An 18,726-nucleotide genomic window follows, 5' to 3' on the forward strand; every position below is an offset into this window, starting at 1 on the left:
ACAATCAGTATGTTATCCAATGACACAGTAATCCCCTCCTCATTTCCTCCTTTACATGGAACAAATAGGTGCTACCGCCCCCTTTAGAACGTAGCATAGTTACTACATACATATCCTGACCAGGTATGGTAAAAATAGTAGATCTATCAAAACAATCAACTTAAGCATGGTAGTGAGACAACCAATCCATCCCAAGTATCACATCATAAGTGTGCATGTCCAGGACTAATAGATTGGCTAGAAATCTGAGTTTGCCAATAACTAGTGTCACAAGCCCATCACTCTCATGTATAATGGCTATATTGCCCAATGGTGTAGAAATACACTGAGGCCTAGTGCATACCCTCGCCCTCATCCCAGATAAAACAACAAAAGTCTTAGCTACAAATGAGTGTGTAACACCCGTATCAAATAAAAATGTCCATTTAAACCATGAATAGGAAACTTACCCTCAATAGTATGAGGTGCCTGAACATCCTGTGGCATGGGGTTATACACCCTACCATAGTGCAACTGCTGTGGTGCCTATCCTTGAGTCTGCGGTGGTGCCGGTAAAGCCAGATGTGTCTGTCCCTGAATCCGTGGAACCTGTGGAGCTGGTAAAGGTACTGGCGCCCTCTGTCCTTGCTGCACATACTGTCCCTATCCCTGTCCTGCTTTAGGACACTGCCTGGTGGTATGACCATACTCTCCACAAGTGTAACAACTACCCTGAAAAGTACCAAATGGCCTCCTCTGTCGGTTAGCCTGTGGCTGACCCTGTTTTGCCTGTGGTCCCCCATTCTGTTGCCTCTGAATAGGTGCCCCATTCTGGTGAGCATCTGAACCACCCTTGTGCTTCTTCCAAGGTTGTTGTCCCTGGAACTTGCCTTTGTCATTCTGCCAGTGACCATTGCCATTCCCTTTTTCAGCTGACTGATTAGTAGAGTCTTTATCACCCCGCTTCTCACCACGAGCCTGTCTGATGTCCATAGTCAACTGATACTGTTGTAGAGTGGCGTCTACCACCTGAGCATAGGTAGTATAGGCTGGACTACCTGTAATAGCTCTCTTGATAGACCACATCAGTCCCTTGACGAAACTGTTGCGCTTCTTCTCCTCTGTATCCACCTCCTCCGGTGCAAAGAGAGATAAGCGTGTGAACTGCTGCTCATACTCCACCACTGTCATGTTTCCCTACTGCAGATTTCAAAAATCGGTCTTCATAGCTGCCCTGACTGCATAGGGAAAATATTTCTCATCAAAGCGAACATTGAACTTATCATAAGTCAATGTCATCCTCTCCTTTGGGGTGGTAACTAACTCCCACCACTGTAGTGCATCCCCAACTAGCTTGAAAGTAGCAAGCATCTGCTTCTGAACCTCCGTGCACTGAACCAAATGAAGATGACGTTCAATGTCCTGTTTCCACTGGTGAGCTGCTCTCACATCGGTGGAGCCTAAGAGCACAGGTGGACACCCCTTTGTGAAAAAGCTCCTAGCCTTTCCCCAAGAATTCGTCTAAACCACTGGTACCGGTACAGGTGCCTGCTGAACCTGTGGTTGGTTCCGGAGTGCAGCTGTTACCCCAGCCTCTATAGCCCGAACAACAAGGTCATTGAGGTGTGGAGGAATCTATGGATCTCTGACCCGACCCTGAGCCTGTTGAACTTCCTCCTGCTCCTCCTGAAACCCTGGCATTTGCTACTCTTCTTCCATTTGCCGACGTTGTAGACGTTCCTGCTGTCTATATGCCGCTCTCCTCTGTCAACTATTCATGTTCTGTCCTCTTCCAGTGTTAACCATGCTGTTAACATAGAAAGACAGACATCAGTACGAGTTTAAATGAACCGTAAAAGAATTCAACGAATCCTAACATGAGCTCTATTAAAAAAAAAACCGCTACGTGAAAGTCTTAATACGAAATGTCCCAGAGACACTTGAACCTGGAGTGTTCTGATACCAACTGTGATACCCCTCGGATCCGAGACACAGGTTGATCAGGCCCAAGCCCAAACCCAAGGGAATATCAAACAATTAAGTATTTTAAAGCGAACACAGATGACAAAATGAAATAATAAAGATGGAATAAAACTGAAAGAAACATTAATTATAAAACCCTCCATGCATAACTGAAAAATAAAACTGCAACCCTCCAAAACTTCAAGGTTACAACTTGGGAATCCACTGGTGGACCCCTAACCAAAAGTTCAACTGAGACTGAAAACTGAAAATAGATAATGCTAGAAACATCGAGAGAAGTCCTACGAAATCAGATGAATGTGAGACTGTCCTCGACAAGCACGATCAAGCTCTAAGGCTGGAACCGTCCAGTACCTGAAAAGAATAATAAAAGAGTGGGTCAGACCCACGAGCAAGTTCTAATCTAACTGCAATTCAAACAGTGACCCGATACGCAGATAGACCGTAGACACCTCACAATATCTATCTAGTCCATACGTATAAATATATCCACATTAAGGGACATTCACTAGTCTATAATAGGGGTCTCAACCTGAATAGAAGGCAACATGCAAATATGCACCCAAAGGTGGGCATGAGTACCTAGACCTAACAGGGTACACCTCAACCTATTATAACCAGCTACGCATCCACCGCAAATACGCACCCTAACCAACGAATCTGAGACTCAAGCTCAGCTCGTGGTACCATAAACATATATATATAATCCATCCAAATCTAGGGTATGTAGTTCAAATATTTAATAAACTGACATACAACAAACCAACTGGTTAGTTACTCAACTTATTCAGTTGATGTGACTTAACCTCCGTCCATTAACCCAGGAAGCCACTCAACTTAGTTGTAGTTGATATGTCTTAACCAAAATTAGGATTCAATATTTATAAATCTATTCCTTAAATTCGTTAGGTTAGGTTTAGGTGTTTGGAGCTAAACCGTCACCAGTATGTCACCGTCCCATACAGGTGCATACAATCCTCCATATCTAGGTAAATTACAATGTATACATAATGAACAAGTAATTTACAGTTCAAAACCACCATCTAAATAATTGCAGAAAAGTATTTAAGATTTCAGCAATTTAAATCCCAGAATTAAACCATGTAATTGCAGGAAACAGTTTAATAGTTTACACAACTAGCATCCAAAGCATGCATAGACCCAATCCAATATATCAATGACTCTATCATGCATTTAGAACAAATTCTATAATCCTATTATAGTCCAACAAATTGCTAAATTAACCTAAACAATTTATTTCGTCCCATCCGATAACAGTGTACTAAGTCATACGCTTTTATACTGTTTTATCCTTTATCTTAGAGACTTAAACCATGCAACAACTAGTTTAATCACACTTAGAATCAAGTAATTAGATCCTTTGTAAAGTCCCCATAATCCATTAGAAACATCCAAAGGCTCAAACAGTGTCCAGAATACCAAACAGTGCCTTAGAAAACTAAAAAAAAATAAAATTAATCGTATATTGAAGAGGGAGCCTGCTCCAAATTTTGGGAGTAGGCTCTTTCAGCCTAGAGCGGGCTCTAGGAGTCCTTAGAGCTGGCTCTACTTGTTGTGGGAGCCGGCTCCCACATCCATGGAGCCGGCTCTCACCTCCTTTGAGAGCCTCTGTCCCCGTTGCTTCGTTTCAGTCCGTCTGCTCCTTCTCTGATCAATTCCTACCACTCTGTTGGTTTCTAAAAACTAATATTAGGAATCTTAATTTAGTCTAGAAGCATCCCCCAAGTTTGTTTACAATAAATTTGAAAACAATTACAGAGTTTAATCAAGCCATTTAAACTTGCATTGTTGAAGAACAACACTGAAACTAAATTGCAACATCAGTTCTATTCCAACCCCTCTGTTCTTCCTCCAATTTAAATTTGAAGGTCTTAAATTACATCTAGTATCCATTCAGACCTTGGTTGATTTCAGTAAGATTCAAAATAAAAATTAGAACAGTGGGACGTTATGCCAAAATAGAGACAAGAAAAACATACATGCTATAATTATTTTGTAAATAAATTTTTCACAGATAAAATGATCAAGTAAAACATATATAAAACATGCATGGTTTAGTTTACGGCCAATTAATCTCCTAGAGACTATCTAGGTGCATAGAACACAAGCCAAAGGGAAGGAGAAAGATAAGAACTTGCCTGTATAGTTTTGTAAACAAAACCTTGTCGCCGTTGTTCTAAGCTTTCCGACGACCACTGAAATATCATCTAGCCTCCTATGACTTCTGTTCCTCCCTTCTCCTAAGCCAAATCTTGAAGCCTCAGTTGGAAACCTTACAAACTTGCTCTGCTCTCTCAAAGCCTCACTCTGTAACTCTCTATATCTATGTTACGTGAGTTGGGGGTTTCCAACCCTTAATACAGATTACAACTATGTATATATAGGCGTAAAAATCCTAAACCCTAATCCTTGTTTAATTAAAGCCAGAGCCCTAATGTAAAACTCTAGTCAGTCGGCCCATATAGCAATCTAGGTTATAAGATACTCGGCTACATACGCGTAACCTCTTAGGGAACCCTGCTGTTTAAAATTAGACCAGTTATTAATTTATTTTAATACAGTAACTGATACTAATTTAATCTATAATTTAATTTAATTAAAACATTTAAATAAACCAATTTACACATTAGAATGACCAAACTAATCCAATTACAGAATTAAAACATTTAACTAAATACACAACCCAATTAAAGAAAACAAGAAACAATTAACGAAAATAAAATTCATAATAAAACAATTAAAACTCTTAAACAATAAATGCCAATTAAATACATATCACATAGGTAAACAATTAAATAAAATTAATAAAGAAAAATAATTAAACCAAATAATCACGCAAAAATACAATAAAAATAATAAATAAATACCGAGACTATCCTTTTATAATTAGGGGTATTACATCGTATAACACCTGAGGAAAAAGATATATGCTTGTTATAGTTGATGATTTTTCTAGATTTACTTTTGTTGCATATTTGAGAGAAAAATCTGATACTTTTGTGAATTTCAGGTCTATTTGCCAACTTATTAAGAATGAGAAGGGATATCGAATTAATCGGATTAGGAGCGATAATGGAGGTGAATTCAAACCTAAGGAATTTTTTGAATATTGTGATAAAAATGACATTAAGCATGAATTTTCAGCACCTAAAACACCACAACAGAATGGTGTAGTGGAAAGGAAAAATAGGACAATTACAGGTATGGCTTGTACTATACTTCAGGAGAATAAGATTGCAAGTCACTTTTGGGCTGAATCAGTACGTACTGCTTGTCATATCCTAAATAAAGTTTATCTTAGGCCTGGAACTAACAAGACTTCATATGAATTGTGGTATGATAGAAAGCCCACTATTAAATACTTTATAGTCTTTTGAAGTAAATGTTATATACTTAACGATAGGGAACACTTGGGAAAATTTGACTCTAGAAGTGATGAATGTGTGTTTTTGGGTTATTCACAAACAAGTCAGGCTTATAGGGTTTTTAATCTTAGGACCAAAGTGGTTATGGAGTCTATAAATGTGGTTTTTGATGATACAAAACCTAAGATAACCTCTTCTCAACTTGATGAAGATGAAACTAATTTTGAAATTGTAGGAGAAATAAAAAAACCTACAATTCATGAGGAAGAAAGAGTTGAGGATTTAGGTGGAGAAGCTGCAGAGGTTGAAGAAGATGAGGATGAGGATGAGGAATTAGAGGTCACCACTAATGAACCTATAGGAATTCCTGCACCGTCACTAGATATTCCCACATCTAGTAGTTCTAAAGTTAAATTGAGTCATCTAATTGACAATGTGATAGGTCCTTGGGATAAGCATGGTACTAGGAGTACAGTCCGTGATGATGTAGGACACTCATGTATTGTAGATGACATAGGACACTCATGTCACATGGCTCAGTTTGAACCTAAAAATGTTGATGAAGTGCTTCAAAGTTCTGATTGGCTTATGGCTATGCAAGAAGAATTGCTTCAGTTTGTGAAGAATGATGTTTAGGAGTTAATACCTCGACCTAGTGATGTTAATATCATAAGGACTAAATGGATCGTTAAAAATAAACTTGATGAACATGTCTTGTAATGAAAAACAAAGCTAGATTAGTTGCACAAGGATACACTTAAGTTGAAGGAATTGATTTTGATGAGACTTTTGCACCTATTGCTAGACTTAAGTCTATTCGACTTCTTTTTGCTCTTACATGTCACTTTAAATTCAAAATGTTTCAAATGGATGTAAAAAGTGCTTTTCTAAATGGTATTTTGCAAAAAGAAGTTTATGTAGGACAACCAAAAGGTTTTATTGATCCAAATAATCCTGTTTTTGTGTTTTATCTTAAAAAGGCTCTTTATGGTTTAAAGCAAGCACCTAGAGCATGGTATGAGAAGTTAACTTCTTATCTAATGCACAAGGGCTTCAGAAGAGGAAGAGCTAAAAAAACATTGTTTATTTTCAGGAAAGGAAAAGATTTTCTAGTTGCTCAAATATATGTAGATGATATTATTTTTGGTGCTACATGTGATAACCTTATTCATAATTTTTCTAAAGATATGAGTAATACTTTTGAAATGAGTATGGTTGGTGAACTGACTTTCTTTCTAGGTCTCCAAGTGAAACAACTTGATGATGGGACTTTCATATATCAATCAAAATATGTAAATGAGTTAGTTAAGAAGTTTGGTATAAAAGATTCAAATCATGTTCAAACTTCTCTCATTACTTCATCCAAATTGGATATAGACTCTGATCCTAACAAGGTTGATCATTTCTTGTATAGAAGTATGATTGGTAACTTGTTGTATTTGGCAGCAACTAGGCCATATATTTCATTTAGTGTAGGTGTTTGTGCTAGGTATCAAGCTGATCCTAGAGAACAACACATCCTTGCAGTCAAGCTCATTATTCGTTTTGTCAATGGTACATTGAATTATGGATTGCGTTATTCTTCTAAGTCTAACTCTGAGATTGCAGGCTATACTGATGTTGATTGGGCTGGTAACAAGGATGATAGAAAGAGTACTTCAGGTGGTTGTTTCTATGTTGGTACTAATCTTATTTCATGATATAGCAAGAAGCAAAATTGCATATCTTTATCATCTTGTGAGGCTGAATATATTTCTGCTGGAACTTGTTGCACACAATTGCTTTGGATGAAACAGATGCTTCTGGATTATGGAGTTGATTAAGGTATTATTGCTATCTTTTGTGATAATACTAGTACAATTAATATTTCAAAGAATCCAGTTTTGCATTCTAGGACTAAGCACATTGACATTCGACATCACTTTCTTAGGGAACTTGTTGAACAAAATGTCGTGTCTTTGGAAAAAGTGCATACTGATCAGAATTTGGCTGATATTTCCACTAAACCATTAGATGCTCCTAAGTTTTCTCATTTTAGAAAATCTATTGGTGTCTGTTGTCTTAATTAGATGCATTGCAAAGACAAAGTCTAGAAAGAATTTTCATGCATATCTTGAGAGTGTAGATTATGTTTTTGAGAAGATAAGCGAACCATATTGATTGACTATGTTGAACACAAGGAGTTTAATGACACATGGATTATTTGTGGAAAGCATACAATAGTTATGAATTGATGAAATTGGTTTTGCTTACTTATTTCGTATAGTAAATGAATCATTGATAATACATTTACTTGAGATGTCATTGTTTTGGTCAAAGATAATGTTGATATGATTGATCATTGTCTTGGGATTTAAACTTGATTTATGTGTTTTAGACCAAAAGAGTGAAAAGAAAAGAATATTGAAAAATAGCTTGGAATGAAAAAGTTTTTGAAAAAGAAAGAAATTTTTTTTTGCTATTTTGAAAAAAGGTGAGATGGAAAAGGCTACCTTTGGGACTTGTCCGAAAGCTACCTTAACTTGAAACAAATGGGAATAAGGGAAAGAGTTAGCTGCCCATAAGTGTGAAAGCCGCCAATGTGCAAAAAGAAAAATGGAGCACAAAGAAAGAAAGAAAAAAATTGTCTTTTGCATATGTTGATTGTTTGATTTCTAAGGATATGTGATATCATTGATTTATCATCCGAAATCTGAACAATTGACAGATCATATGTTTTTGGAACTTGGTGGTGAGTGAACTACACTTACTAAGTTTGTGGAACTTAAAAGAATTGATCTTGGTTATTTCTGTTGCTACATATAATCTTATGGATTTTACATTCTTATTGGTTTTAATTTACAAGATTTATATGATTGGTTGCTTCCTTCTTCTAGGATTTTTCTTCCTTGTGACCCTTGTTAATTTGTGACAAAAAGAGGGAGAGAGTTTAGAATTTTATCAATCAGGGGGAGAGAAACTTTGTATTAAGGGGGAGAACTTTTTGTATTAAGGGGGAGAATCATTGCATTGATTTTCAGGCATTATTAGCATGGCTATTTTATGCTTGTGTTTATTTTATTGATTAAGCTTCATGGGTAATTGTGTTTGAGCTAATGTGCAGATTACAGGTTGGTACAAGTGTTAAAGCTTCATGAGGTTCAAGAATTTTTTCTGCGGTTTTATTTCCTTTAACAATCATTGTAATTTATTTTCCTGTTTAGGTAGATTGCTGCATTGTTTTTAGGGTTTTGTCACGAAATTGCCAAAGGGTGAGATTGTGAGATATATAAATAAGTCCGATCGAGTTATAATTTTTCGGTTCAAAATTTCAAAGATTGAAGATCGGATGTGGATTTGAAAAAGGTTAAGTGTTCATGGGATACTACACTCCAAGATAATGAGAACAATGTTTTAAGCAGTTTTGAGGAGTAGTGAGAACATCTAGGAAGGGTTTTGGAAGGTTCGGAACAAGTTTTTACATTCTGTTTATCTTAAACTGGTTCAAGATTTATCGAACAGGTTCAACATCAGCAGAATTGCCAAAGTTTCAAGACTGGCCATCTTGAACCGGTTTAAGAGGGCTGAACCGGTTCAAGAATTTGAGGGATTCTTTACTGGTCATCTTGAACCGGTTCAGCCCCTCTGAACTGGTTCAAGGTCTCCTGGCAGCACTTGGATTTAAGTTTCCTTTTTGCTGTTTGATTCCTTTTTGATCCTAACTTCCTTCTAAGTCCTATGCACGAAATTTATCATATTTTTCTGAGGGATTAGGACTTTCTAAAGTCTATATAAACCTTATCATACACAGAGGTTGATTTATGGCTTTAGGGAAAATCAATTCTATATTTTGAGAAAGCCTTTTAGAGAGAGAAAATTCAGAAAATCAAATCTGATTATTCTGAATTTATTTTTGAGAGCACACATATATATTCATGAGTGATTTAGTTTTATTGTTCTCTATCTCATCGGAATTGGAGCTATATTGAAGATTCAAATTTTCTGTATGAAGAGCAGGATTTAATTCTTTTACATCGAGTTTAGATCTTGAAGAACAAAAGTAAACGCGATCACACTTTGAAAGGGTTGGAGCATTCAAGGAGTGTTTTCTGATCTACCTGCTATTCTTCTACAAATATCAAGTATAAGCCTGAGGTCAAGTTGCTATTGGACGGGGAGTCACAAAGCCATAAGATTGTCAGCAGTTGGTGTTTGGTAGAACGATAGGGTGTGGCCAGAGTCAAAGTCCGGTGTACTTTGTTTCAAGCATAATGAATTGATTTACTTTGGACTGCACAGTTCACGAGGTTTTTCCCATAATAGTTGACGTATTTTATCAACTGGGGTTTCCTTGCTAAAATCCTGGTGCAATCTCTCTAACTCTAACTTGCTTTACTTTTCATATATTTGTGATTGTGGATGTTTAAATTGATTACATAATTTAAATCAATCATAAATTGAGCAAGTCGACCTAATAATCAGATCTAGGTCATTTAAGGAGTTAATCACAATTCAAGTCAACTAACTGTTTCCGCACCCCCCGTAACTCTCGTTCACAAGCGTGCTTCATGTATTATGCAGCAACCCAATATATTTTATGTGTTTGCTAACTTTCCTTTTATAGTCTATATTATTATATATTAGTAATTTAGTATATACTTACAGCTTTGGAAACTAAAAAAGCTTTTGGAAACTTAAAAGCAAAAAATGGGAATTTTGTCATCTTGTGAGGCAACCCATCAATCAATAAAAATCAATTAAGCAAAAGCTGCTGCAGAAGAAACGTGAGGGAGTGGGAAAGTAAAAAGTGGGAAAGAGAAGAGAGAGAAAGAAAGAGAAAAAGAGAAAAGAAGAGAAAAAAAGAAAGAGAAGAATCTGTTGCATCCTTCCGATGAAGCCAAGATCAGCCTACCAGGTCAGTAATTTTAGTTCAATTTTTTTTCCTCCTTCTCCTCTTCTCTCTCTCATCTTCCTTTATTTTTTATTTATTTATTTTTTTAATTTTTTTCTGGGTCTCTGTTTTTCTTCTTTCTTTTTCTTCGTGTAGGGGCTCTGTTTAGGGGCTCTATTATTTTTTTCCCCTCATCTACTCAGAGTCTCAGACTACTCCTTTCTCTGTCTTCTCTTTAGGCTTCAAAATTTTTTTTTCCCCTTCATCTACTCCAATACTCTGTTTTTTTTCCCCTCATCCTCTTTTTCTTTTCTCTTCTCTCTCTCATCTGGTTTATTTTATTTTTTTATTTTTTTTTTGGGTCTCTGTTTTTCTTCGTGTAGGGGCTCTATAATTTTTTTTTCCTCCTCTCTAAGTCTTCTCGCTGGTCTTCAATTTTTTTTTTCCCTTCATCTACTTTATCTCTTTATTATTAATTTTTTTTCAATCTCTGTCTCTTATTTTTTTCTGATCTCTATCTCTCATTTTTTTTTCTCCCTTATTGGCTTCTTCTTTTGAATGCAATTTGCTGAAATTTGTTGCATGTTGTTTGCTGGAATTTTCTAGATTAGTTAAATTTTGAATGCTTGATTCTGAATGCTGTTTGCTGAATTGCCTGAATGTTGTTTGCTGAATGCTTGTTTGCTGAATTTAACTTGGTTCATTGACTCCATTCTATTTCTCATTGTAAATAGATAGGAAAAAATGTCAAAGGATCTAGCTTGGAATTATTATCGCCTACAAAACCACAAGATAGGAATGCAATAACGTGTAATTTTGTGAAAAAAATTATGAAATGAGGTATTTATAGGGCTAAGCAACACATTATAGGGGGACATAGAAACGTACAAGCATGTAAAAAGTGCCCTGAACATGTTGGTGTCAACAAGATGTGATAAAGTGTGTTGTAATGACCTGGTCTTTTTTCTTCCTTTCCTTTTGCTCAGATTTTTACGGATTTTTTTTTTTTCCGTGGATCTTTTCCTTTCTGAGTTCAGTTTCACGTCGCTTAGTGTCGTCTCGAGTGCTCTGGAGTGATTTTCGAGACTCTTTTCTTTGGATTGACAATTTCCTTTGAGAACCGAGTCATTTCCACATTTTTCATTTTTTGATACTATTCACTTTTTGTCCTTTTCCCTATTTCGTCTTTTTCGCTATTTTGTCTTTTCCCCATTTGTCACTTTGTTGGCATAACCACACTTCTTGCGTTTGGAGTTGGGTTTTGACTTCACATATCTTCATTCTCAGTGGTTTCCATGAAATACGTATCTTTACTTTCGCAAGAAAGTACTCTGGTTACTCCCGGTATCCATAGGGGCATGGATGCAAAGTTCTTTGGAAACTTTTTCTTTTCTTGGGGTATTTTTCATAAATATATTTTGAAGATATTTTATTTCAGGGGTATCGAAAAAAATATCTTCCAAAAGATATTTTCATTCTGGGGCAGTTTCGCAGTTTTCACTTTTTGGAGGGGCCATTGTGCAATTAATGAAAGTTATTGCTAAATGCCTTGTTTTGAGCTTGGATCCTCGTACGGGATTCATTTTCACTTTTCATCGAGTCGTGTACTCATAGAATTTCCTCCTGATCGATGTTTTCCAGTTTCAGGGTTTCTGGCCCTAGTTTGCGCCAAACTTGTTTGGGGTATAACTTTCTGCTCGGGACTCAGTTTTTGACGCTATTTCTTCTGTTGTTCTTATTTTCTGATTTTGAATCTTTTTTGTTCATGGAGTTTTTCCGTTTGAGCGCGTCTGCTTAAATTTCACTTTTTCTGACCCGACGGGGCCCGTTCGGGGCACTTTTTGAGATATTTCTATAAATAGGGCCTTTGGTTGAAAAATCAGATCTCACTCTCTCTCTCCTCTCTTCTGGCCGGAATCCATGGCAGCCATGGCTGCCATCTTCTCTCTCCTCTTTTGGTCCATTTTTCCTTGATGAAAAGTCTTCGGCCTTAACGTTTATTGTTCCCCTCGACGTGCTCTACCATTCCCCCTTATTAGAATTCAGTTTTGGCCATCTCTTGAGTTCGGGTTTGAAGTCAAGATGTGAATTTGATGGGGCTTCCTTGGGGGTTATGTTTACGGTGTTGTCCCCGACAAAACCTAGAAGTTTCGTCGGATTCGGAGCACATTCATTTTGGTGAAGATTTGAGATTTCATCTCAAATAGAGGTAGAAAATGTTTTAGGATTATTTGTGTGATGTATTGTGTATTTGCCATGATTATACAACATATATGTATGCCTTGTATCAAATCTAGAAAGTTAGTAATTTTTATTTCTTTGTATAAGATTTAAAATTCATGATGATATATAACTTTGATTTGAATTGTGGCATGCTAGAAAGTTTAGTTTTAATATGTTTGTTAATATATATTAAATTGGGATTAATTAAATGAGAATTGCACTTTTTAATTAATATTTATCTTTTGTGAAAGATTAAAGTTCATGGCCGTACCTTGCATGAAATTGACTTGTATTATGCTTCTAAATTAAATTTTGGCATGTTTGTTAACATACTTTAATTTGAGAGCATTTGGTTGAGTTTGAAAATTTAGAGACTTTAATTAAGAGAATTAATTAAAATCTAATTTGTGATTTCGTGGGCCTAATTAAGCTTTTGTGTGAATATATGTGATGACCATGATATGTCTTTTGACATAAATTAAATTGAGGCCATTTGGAAATGATTTGAAATCTAGAGAGTTTAGTTATTTTGATGTAATTAAATTCTATCTTGTTTATCCATGAATTTAATCATGTTTTAGAAGTTGCTTCTATTTTAAGATCATGGATTTGGACTTATTGTATATTCACTTTGTTGTGTTTTGAACATTGGATAACTTTATTGTTATATTTATATTCATGAGAACATGTTTTCTTTATGGAATATATTGTTGACTTGTGTAATGAATTGTACACTTTGTGTTGACATTAGGTATGCCATTTTAGAATTTGAATCATAAGACATGGATTGTGTGGTTTCAACCTACTTGTGCATAGAAGGTGATTTCGTGCATTATATAAATTAAGTATAAGTTGTGAACTTATTTGATATATTTTGGACTCTCTTGGGACATTGTTGTTACATGTGACATGGCTAGAGTTTAGCTCTAGTGCGGGATGTATGAGTTCTCCCCAATTGAGATAGTGCGCACTTAGGGTGGTCTTCCCTGCGGGTTAGTGCCCGGAATAACCATTGAGGTCTCGGCAGAATTCCGAGCGTGATGTCCAAGTCTTCCACTATTTGTTTTCGCATTCAATTCCAAGTTATCAATCATGTTTATATTGTGACTTGTGGTTTTGGCTATTGGCGATTTGATGTTGTTAAGTGATAAGCGCCGAATACTGCATATTCAAGCGCTCTAAATTACATTAACAAAGTCCATTAATTGATTATTTTATGTAGATTATCTCCATTTGCATGTTTTTGTATATTTTCAAGTTATATTGCAAAAAGGAAGCAAAAAATGATGCCTTGTGGAATTTTGAACAAAAAGGGTGCCAATTCTGAAATTCTGGCAGCAGTAGAACCTGACTTTTGTCACCATTTTCGACCTACCAAACTCAAGAACTGGACTTCCATCATAACATGAAAGATTTAGAGCTCTAAATCAGCTTTCCGAATCTTTAAGCGGTTCATCATTCGGAGTTCGGAGCAGAGAGTTATGATCTTCTTAACAGAGGTGCGTAGAACTGCCTGGCAGCACTGAAGTACTGCCTTTCTCCCCATTTTCGACCAACCAGACTTGAGAATTGGGTCTTCATCAAAACATGAAGTTTTTAAAGTTCTGAATCAGCTCTCTAAATCTTCAAACAGATCATCATTCAGAGTTTGGAACAGAAAGTTATGGTTATTCTTCCACAGTGGGTCAGAGATGGGCAAGAATTGCATGTTGCTCATTACACTAATTTAGAGTGCTCAAGACCACCCTTCGAGTGTTCAAAATTCTGGCAGATTGCATTCGGAAATGGCTCAATTTCAGCCACTTGCACATTGGTTTCCTCAATGCCATCTTCCTTCTTTATGAAGTGGTTGGAGGTGTTCCTTGGAGGAGAGAGAGCCTTGACTTGAGCTTGATAAGAGAGAGGGAGGACCACACAAAAATTATCCTATATTCTAGCAAGATAGAGGAGAGAGAAAAGGGCAAAGAGGGGAGTTCTTCAAGCAAAGGAAGGAGCACGAAAATGGAGTCTTGGATGGAGCTTCTTCCTTCTTCTAGCTTAGCAATGGGTAACTAACTCTTTCTCTAGGGAGGTGATGAAGTCCCTCCCTTGTAAGCATGTCCTAGGATAGTCTATTTTGGGGATTTGCCATGTATATTTTATGGTCTTTTCATAACCAAGAGCACCTCATTTGTTGTAATGAATGTTGATACATGTATGGATGATTTCTTTAAGTTGATTATCTTGTTTTAGATGATGTCTTAGAGTAATCATATTGCTTGAGTTTTCATGGTGAGAGTGGAAGCAAGGTTATGAAATGGTTTCATGGCATGTTGATAGGTGACTTTGATAGACCATTGCTTAGGAAATCCTTTGATGGTGTATGCTTAATCTCTAACTCCATGTGCTTTATCATTTTGTCAAGAACTTGATAGTCTCTCATTTAAGTAAATGTGTATAAGCTACACCTTAGTTAGGTAGTCTAAGCATGTTTATCTTTTGATGGATTATACTTGTTTGAGACCTAATGTACCTTTTGATTACTTACATGGCAACCATGTGTTGCTATGTAAGTCTTGACGATCATATGTTGTTTTTCCCCCAATTTAGGTCTAATCTAGCATATGTATAGGGATGGAAGCGGATTCACTTCCCTAGTCTCCTCTTCTTAATCTTTTCATCCTAAATTCCTTGCAAATTAGTGTTTTATGCACTTTGAATTCCTAATTTAAGTGACAACAAACAAAACCTCTATGAACACCCTTTCATCATCCTAAGAATGACTCTAGACACTTAGGTTGCCTTAGATTAGCGCAGTCCCAGTGATTCGACTTACCCGACTAATAACCCTATTTTACAATGATTCGTGCTATTGCGAAGGTTGATGTTAATTGACCAACCGATCATTAAGTACATCCATACTAAATTGTTATATTTAGTTGATTTCACACTTTTAGATTTCTAGTTGATAGTCTAGAGAGTCTATGTTTTGATATGTGGTATTAGATATTCCAATTATACTAAATTGTTATATTTAGTTGATTTCGCATTTTTTATTTTAAATTAGTTACCTTGAAAATCTATATCTTGTTGCTTTGTGTAAACATATTCCTATCTAGTTGCTTTGTGTAAGCATGTTTCTATCTAGTTGCTTTGTGTAAGCATGTTTCTATCTAGTTGCTTTGTGTAAGCATGTTATATCTTGTTATTATGTGTAGCATGCTCTTGTGTTGTTGAAATTGCATAAAGGATGTGTTTTATGCTAGTAATGATCTTAGGTAGCTAGGATGCTCCCTGAGTCTCACATTTGACATAGACGTTAGGTGGAATGAACCACAATGATTAAATCATGCAAACTTGTAAAACTTAAGTCGATGCATGCTCATTTCCTACGAGTAGCTTTATGTTGCTCACCCTTACGTTACTGAGGCATATTTCAGGTACAGGATTCAAGATATGGAGATTGGCACTTATCTTTGATGGTTTGGAGATTTGAAGTTTCTTTTAAAGCATTCTTGTTTACATGCAAGTGTTAGCATGTTCAAGCTTCTCTTTTGATGTTATAGCACCTAGATAGGTTCAATATGCTATTTTGGTCTCATTGTATGTAAAGTATACTTAAGTTAGTGGTTTGGAACCTATATGATATGTATGATTTGTGGCTAAGGGTCACCAACATTAAAGATTCAAGTGTATGTGTTTAAATTGCAAGTTTTGTTCTTGAAATGTAAACTTTTCCAACTTTGAGGTTTAGCATGGCAAATTTTGTAAATGGAGTGTAATAACGCCATGGGCCATTGTAGCATGTTTAAATATCCATATTACACTTATGTACATGTTCACATTATCACACACTAGCATATTATGTGAATTGAAGATGTCATGGGGAATTCCAAGTAGACTTTCAGCCTTGAGTGCATAACATGAAATTTTTGCACTTTCTCGAGTCATTTCGGTCGACCAAAATGGCATTTCAGTCGACCAAAGCCTTTTGGGTTTTGTTTGAACCTTGAAACTTCACTTTCCAGTAGCCAAAGTCAGCATTTAAGGTCATTTCGGTCGACCGATGGCTCATTTCGGTTGACCGATGGTTCCTTTTGGTGTATCAAACCAACCAAGCCTTCAAGACTTGTTTTTAGCTAAAATTTTGTCCATTTCGGTCGTCCGATGGGTCATTTTGATCGACCGAAATAGCTAGATCCCGAGAGTAGCTTCAGTCTAGTTTTAGTACTGTTCTTCCGACTTCAAATGACCATAACTCCTTCGTTTTAAATCCAAATGGGGTGATTCTTGAGCCTAAATTCATGGATTTTGAGTCAAATTTCCAATGGTACCAATTTCATTCTCAGATTCCTATCATAGTGGGAGTTATTCAAGTTTTAGTGAGAGGGTGTCGGTTTTCGCTTAAACCGGGAAAGGGCGTTTTGTGGGATTCTTGTCCAATGTTCTTAGAACCTCTTGGAAAGTCATGAAATGATTAAGTTAGGTTGTTTTCACCTTATTTGACTTGTTTAGAGTCAAGTTTCTCTTTTTGATTGTGAAGTGACCATTTTGCCCCTTGGTTCACGGATTTGCCCGTTTTGACCCCTTTGTTTCCGCTTTCATTCTCCTTGAACTCCGTGACTTCTTGGAAGGTCACATTGGTGTCTTAGAGATGGTCTATATCTCTATAGACTTTGGTTCTATCTTTTACTTCCGCATTTCGGACTCGTTCTCGGGTCAACTTTCGGTTCATCACTAACGAACCAGGTTAAAAAACTCGGGTCGCTACATGTGTAGTGTGGTCAAGTTTAAATTTAGAGATTGCCACTACCACTTTTAACCATATATATAGCTAGAGTGAGTAGGGATCGTCCCAGGGGAATGGAGGTCAATTAGCGTTGATTAGTAGGTCAAGTGATCAAAGATGTTTGGTGGTTGATTAAGTAAACTAAAATGTAATTAAAAACAATACAAGTAAATAACAATCTAGAAAATAGGGAAAAATATAGGAAAGAGATCATGGGGCTTAGAGTCATCACTAAGCTTCACTTCACCAAACACGCAATTGTAAATTAATGGGGAAATTTAAGTTGTAAAATGTGTGTGTCTGTCACTAATTGAAACTAAGCATGGATGGCAAATAAACATAAATTGTCTAGCCAATTTTAATGAATAGCACAATCTATCAAATGAGACCAATATCCATGCAATTAAACTACAATTAATGCACTCCTAAATATCTAGAGATATGCACTCTTTGCATTCATAAGTATGGAACATCAAACAATAAGAATGGATTGTCCACCTACCTAAGAAATTAAAGCAATTACACTACAACTAGGCTAGATACATGAAAATTAAACTACTTAAACTAGAGATGTGGCACAATCCATCAAGAAATAAGTATAAACCATCAAATAAACCACAAGAGTGTTCAATTAAGCACCATGCCTTGACCATCACTAGATTAACATCATCAACACACATAGACATGCATCAATTTCATTAAATCTAAAGACAAAAACATGAACATCAATTCTAGCATACATAGACATATGAATAAAACTAAATGATCAATTGAAATCATTAATCCATACAAATCAAGTAGAAATTACAAGATCTATATTTATTCATGATCAAAACAACTATTACAACTAAAATCCCCAAAAATACACAAAAGCTAGGTTTGAGAAGTAAGCCTAGGGGCTATCTCCAGCCCCAAGAGAAGGATTTAGCCACTCATTGTAGTGGTCATGGAACCCTCAGGGGCTACCTTGGAGGTTGACATCATTATCTTTATCCTTGCTTTCTTCCCAAAACCCTAGTTCTAGAGAAAAGAATATTTTTTTCTATAATTGGTAAGATCTATCTATCATGATATCATACAATATGGTTCAATAAATCAATTACATACTTCTTTGAGTAAGGACTAAGTCAGAATTACAGCCTATGATTGGAGGAAATTCGCAGCTACACAAGCTAGGTAGAAATTGGCGCTCTCGGGAATTAAACAGCTTACTGCCAGCAGTATTTTCGATCGATCGAAGATTCTCGATCGATCCAACACTTAGCTTCGATCGATCAAAGCTGACGTGGTATCAAAAATATCTTCCAGGCCTTATCCAATTGGCTGAGCTAGCACCACCTCATCTCGATCGATTGTAAACCTCTTCGATCGATCGGGATTCCCATTCGATCGATCGAAGCTCCTCCGGTGCAATTTTCTTGGCTTCTTTCCAACTTTGCTCCTTAGCTCCAAAATTGAGCTAAATGGCTCTTGTTAGCCTGTTTGAACTTTATTGACCTGAAATAGGCAAAAACACA

The 18,726-nt window shown here is 36.3% G+C and overlaps 1 protein-coding gene across 1 annotated transcript; it reads left to right on the plus strand.

The window, feature by feature from the left end:
- The first annotated feature begins 6,535 nt into the window (after positions 1-6,535).
- On the plus strand, positions 6,536-7,048 carry LOC132276850 (uncharacterized mitochondrial protein AtMg00810-like). Its single transcript, XM_059778511.1, has one exon. It carries the CDS (start codon positions 6,536-6,538, stop codon positions 7,046-7,048), a length of 513 nt encoding a protein of 170 aa, XP_059634494.1.
- The last annotated feature ends 11,678 nt before the right edge of the window (positions 7,049-18,726 follow it).

The sequence above is a fragment of the Cornus florida genome, unplaced genomic scaffold (genome assembly GCF_030987335.1).
Source record: "Cornus florida cultivar Cherokee Brave unplaced genomic scaffold, ASM3098733v1 CherokeeBrave_3.0.0_Hap2_Chr01, whole genome shotgun sequence".
NCBI classification, from domain to species: domain Eukaryota; kingdom Viridiplantae; phylum Streptophyta; class Magnoliopsida; order Cornales; family Cornaceae; genus Cornus; species Cornus florida.

Bases quoted from the DNA above. Each gene is read 5' to 3' on its own strand.
- LOC132276850 (XM_059778511.1), top strand. From the start codon at position 6,536: ATGAGTAATACTTTTGAAATGAGTATGGTTGGTGAACTGACTTTCTTT.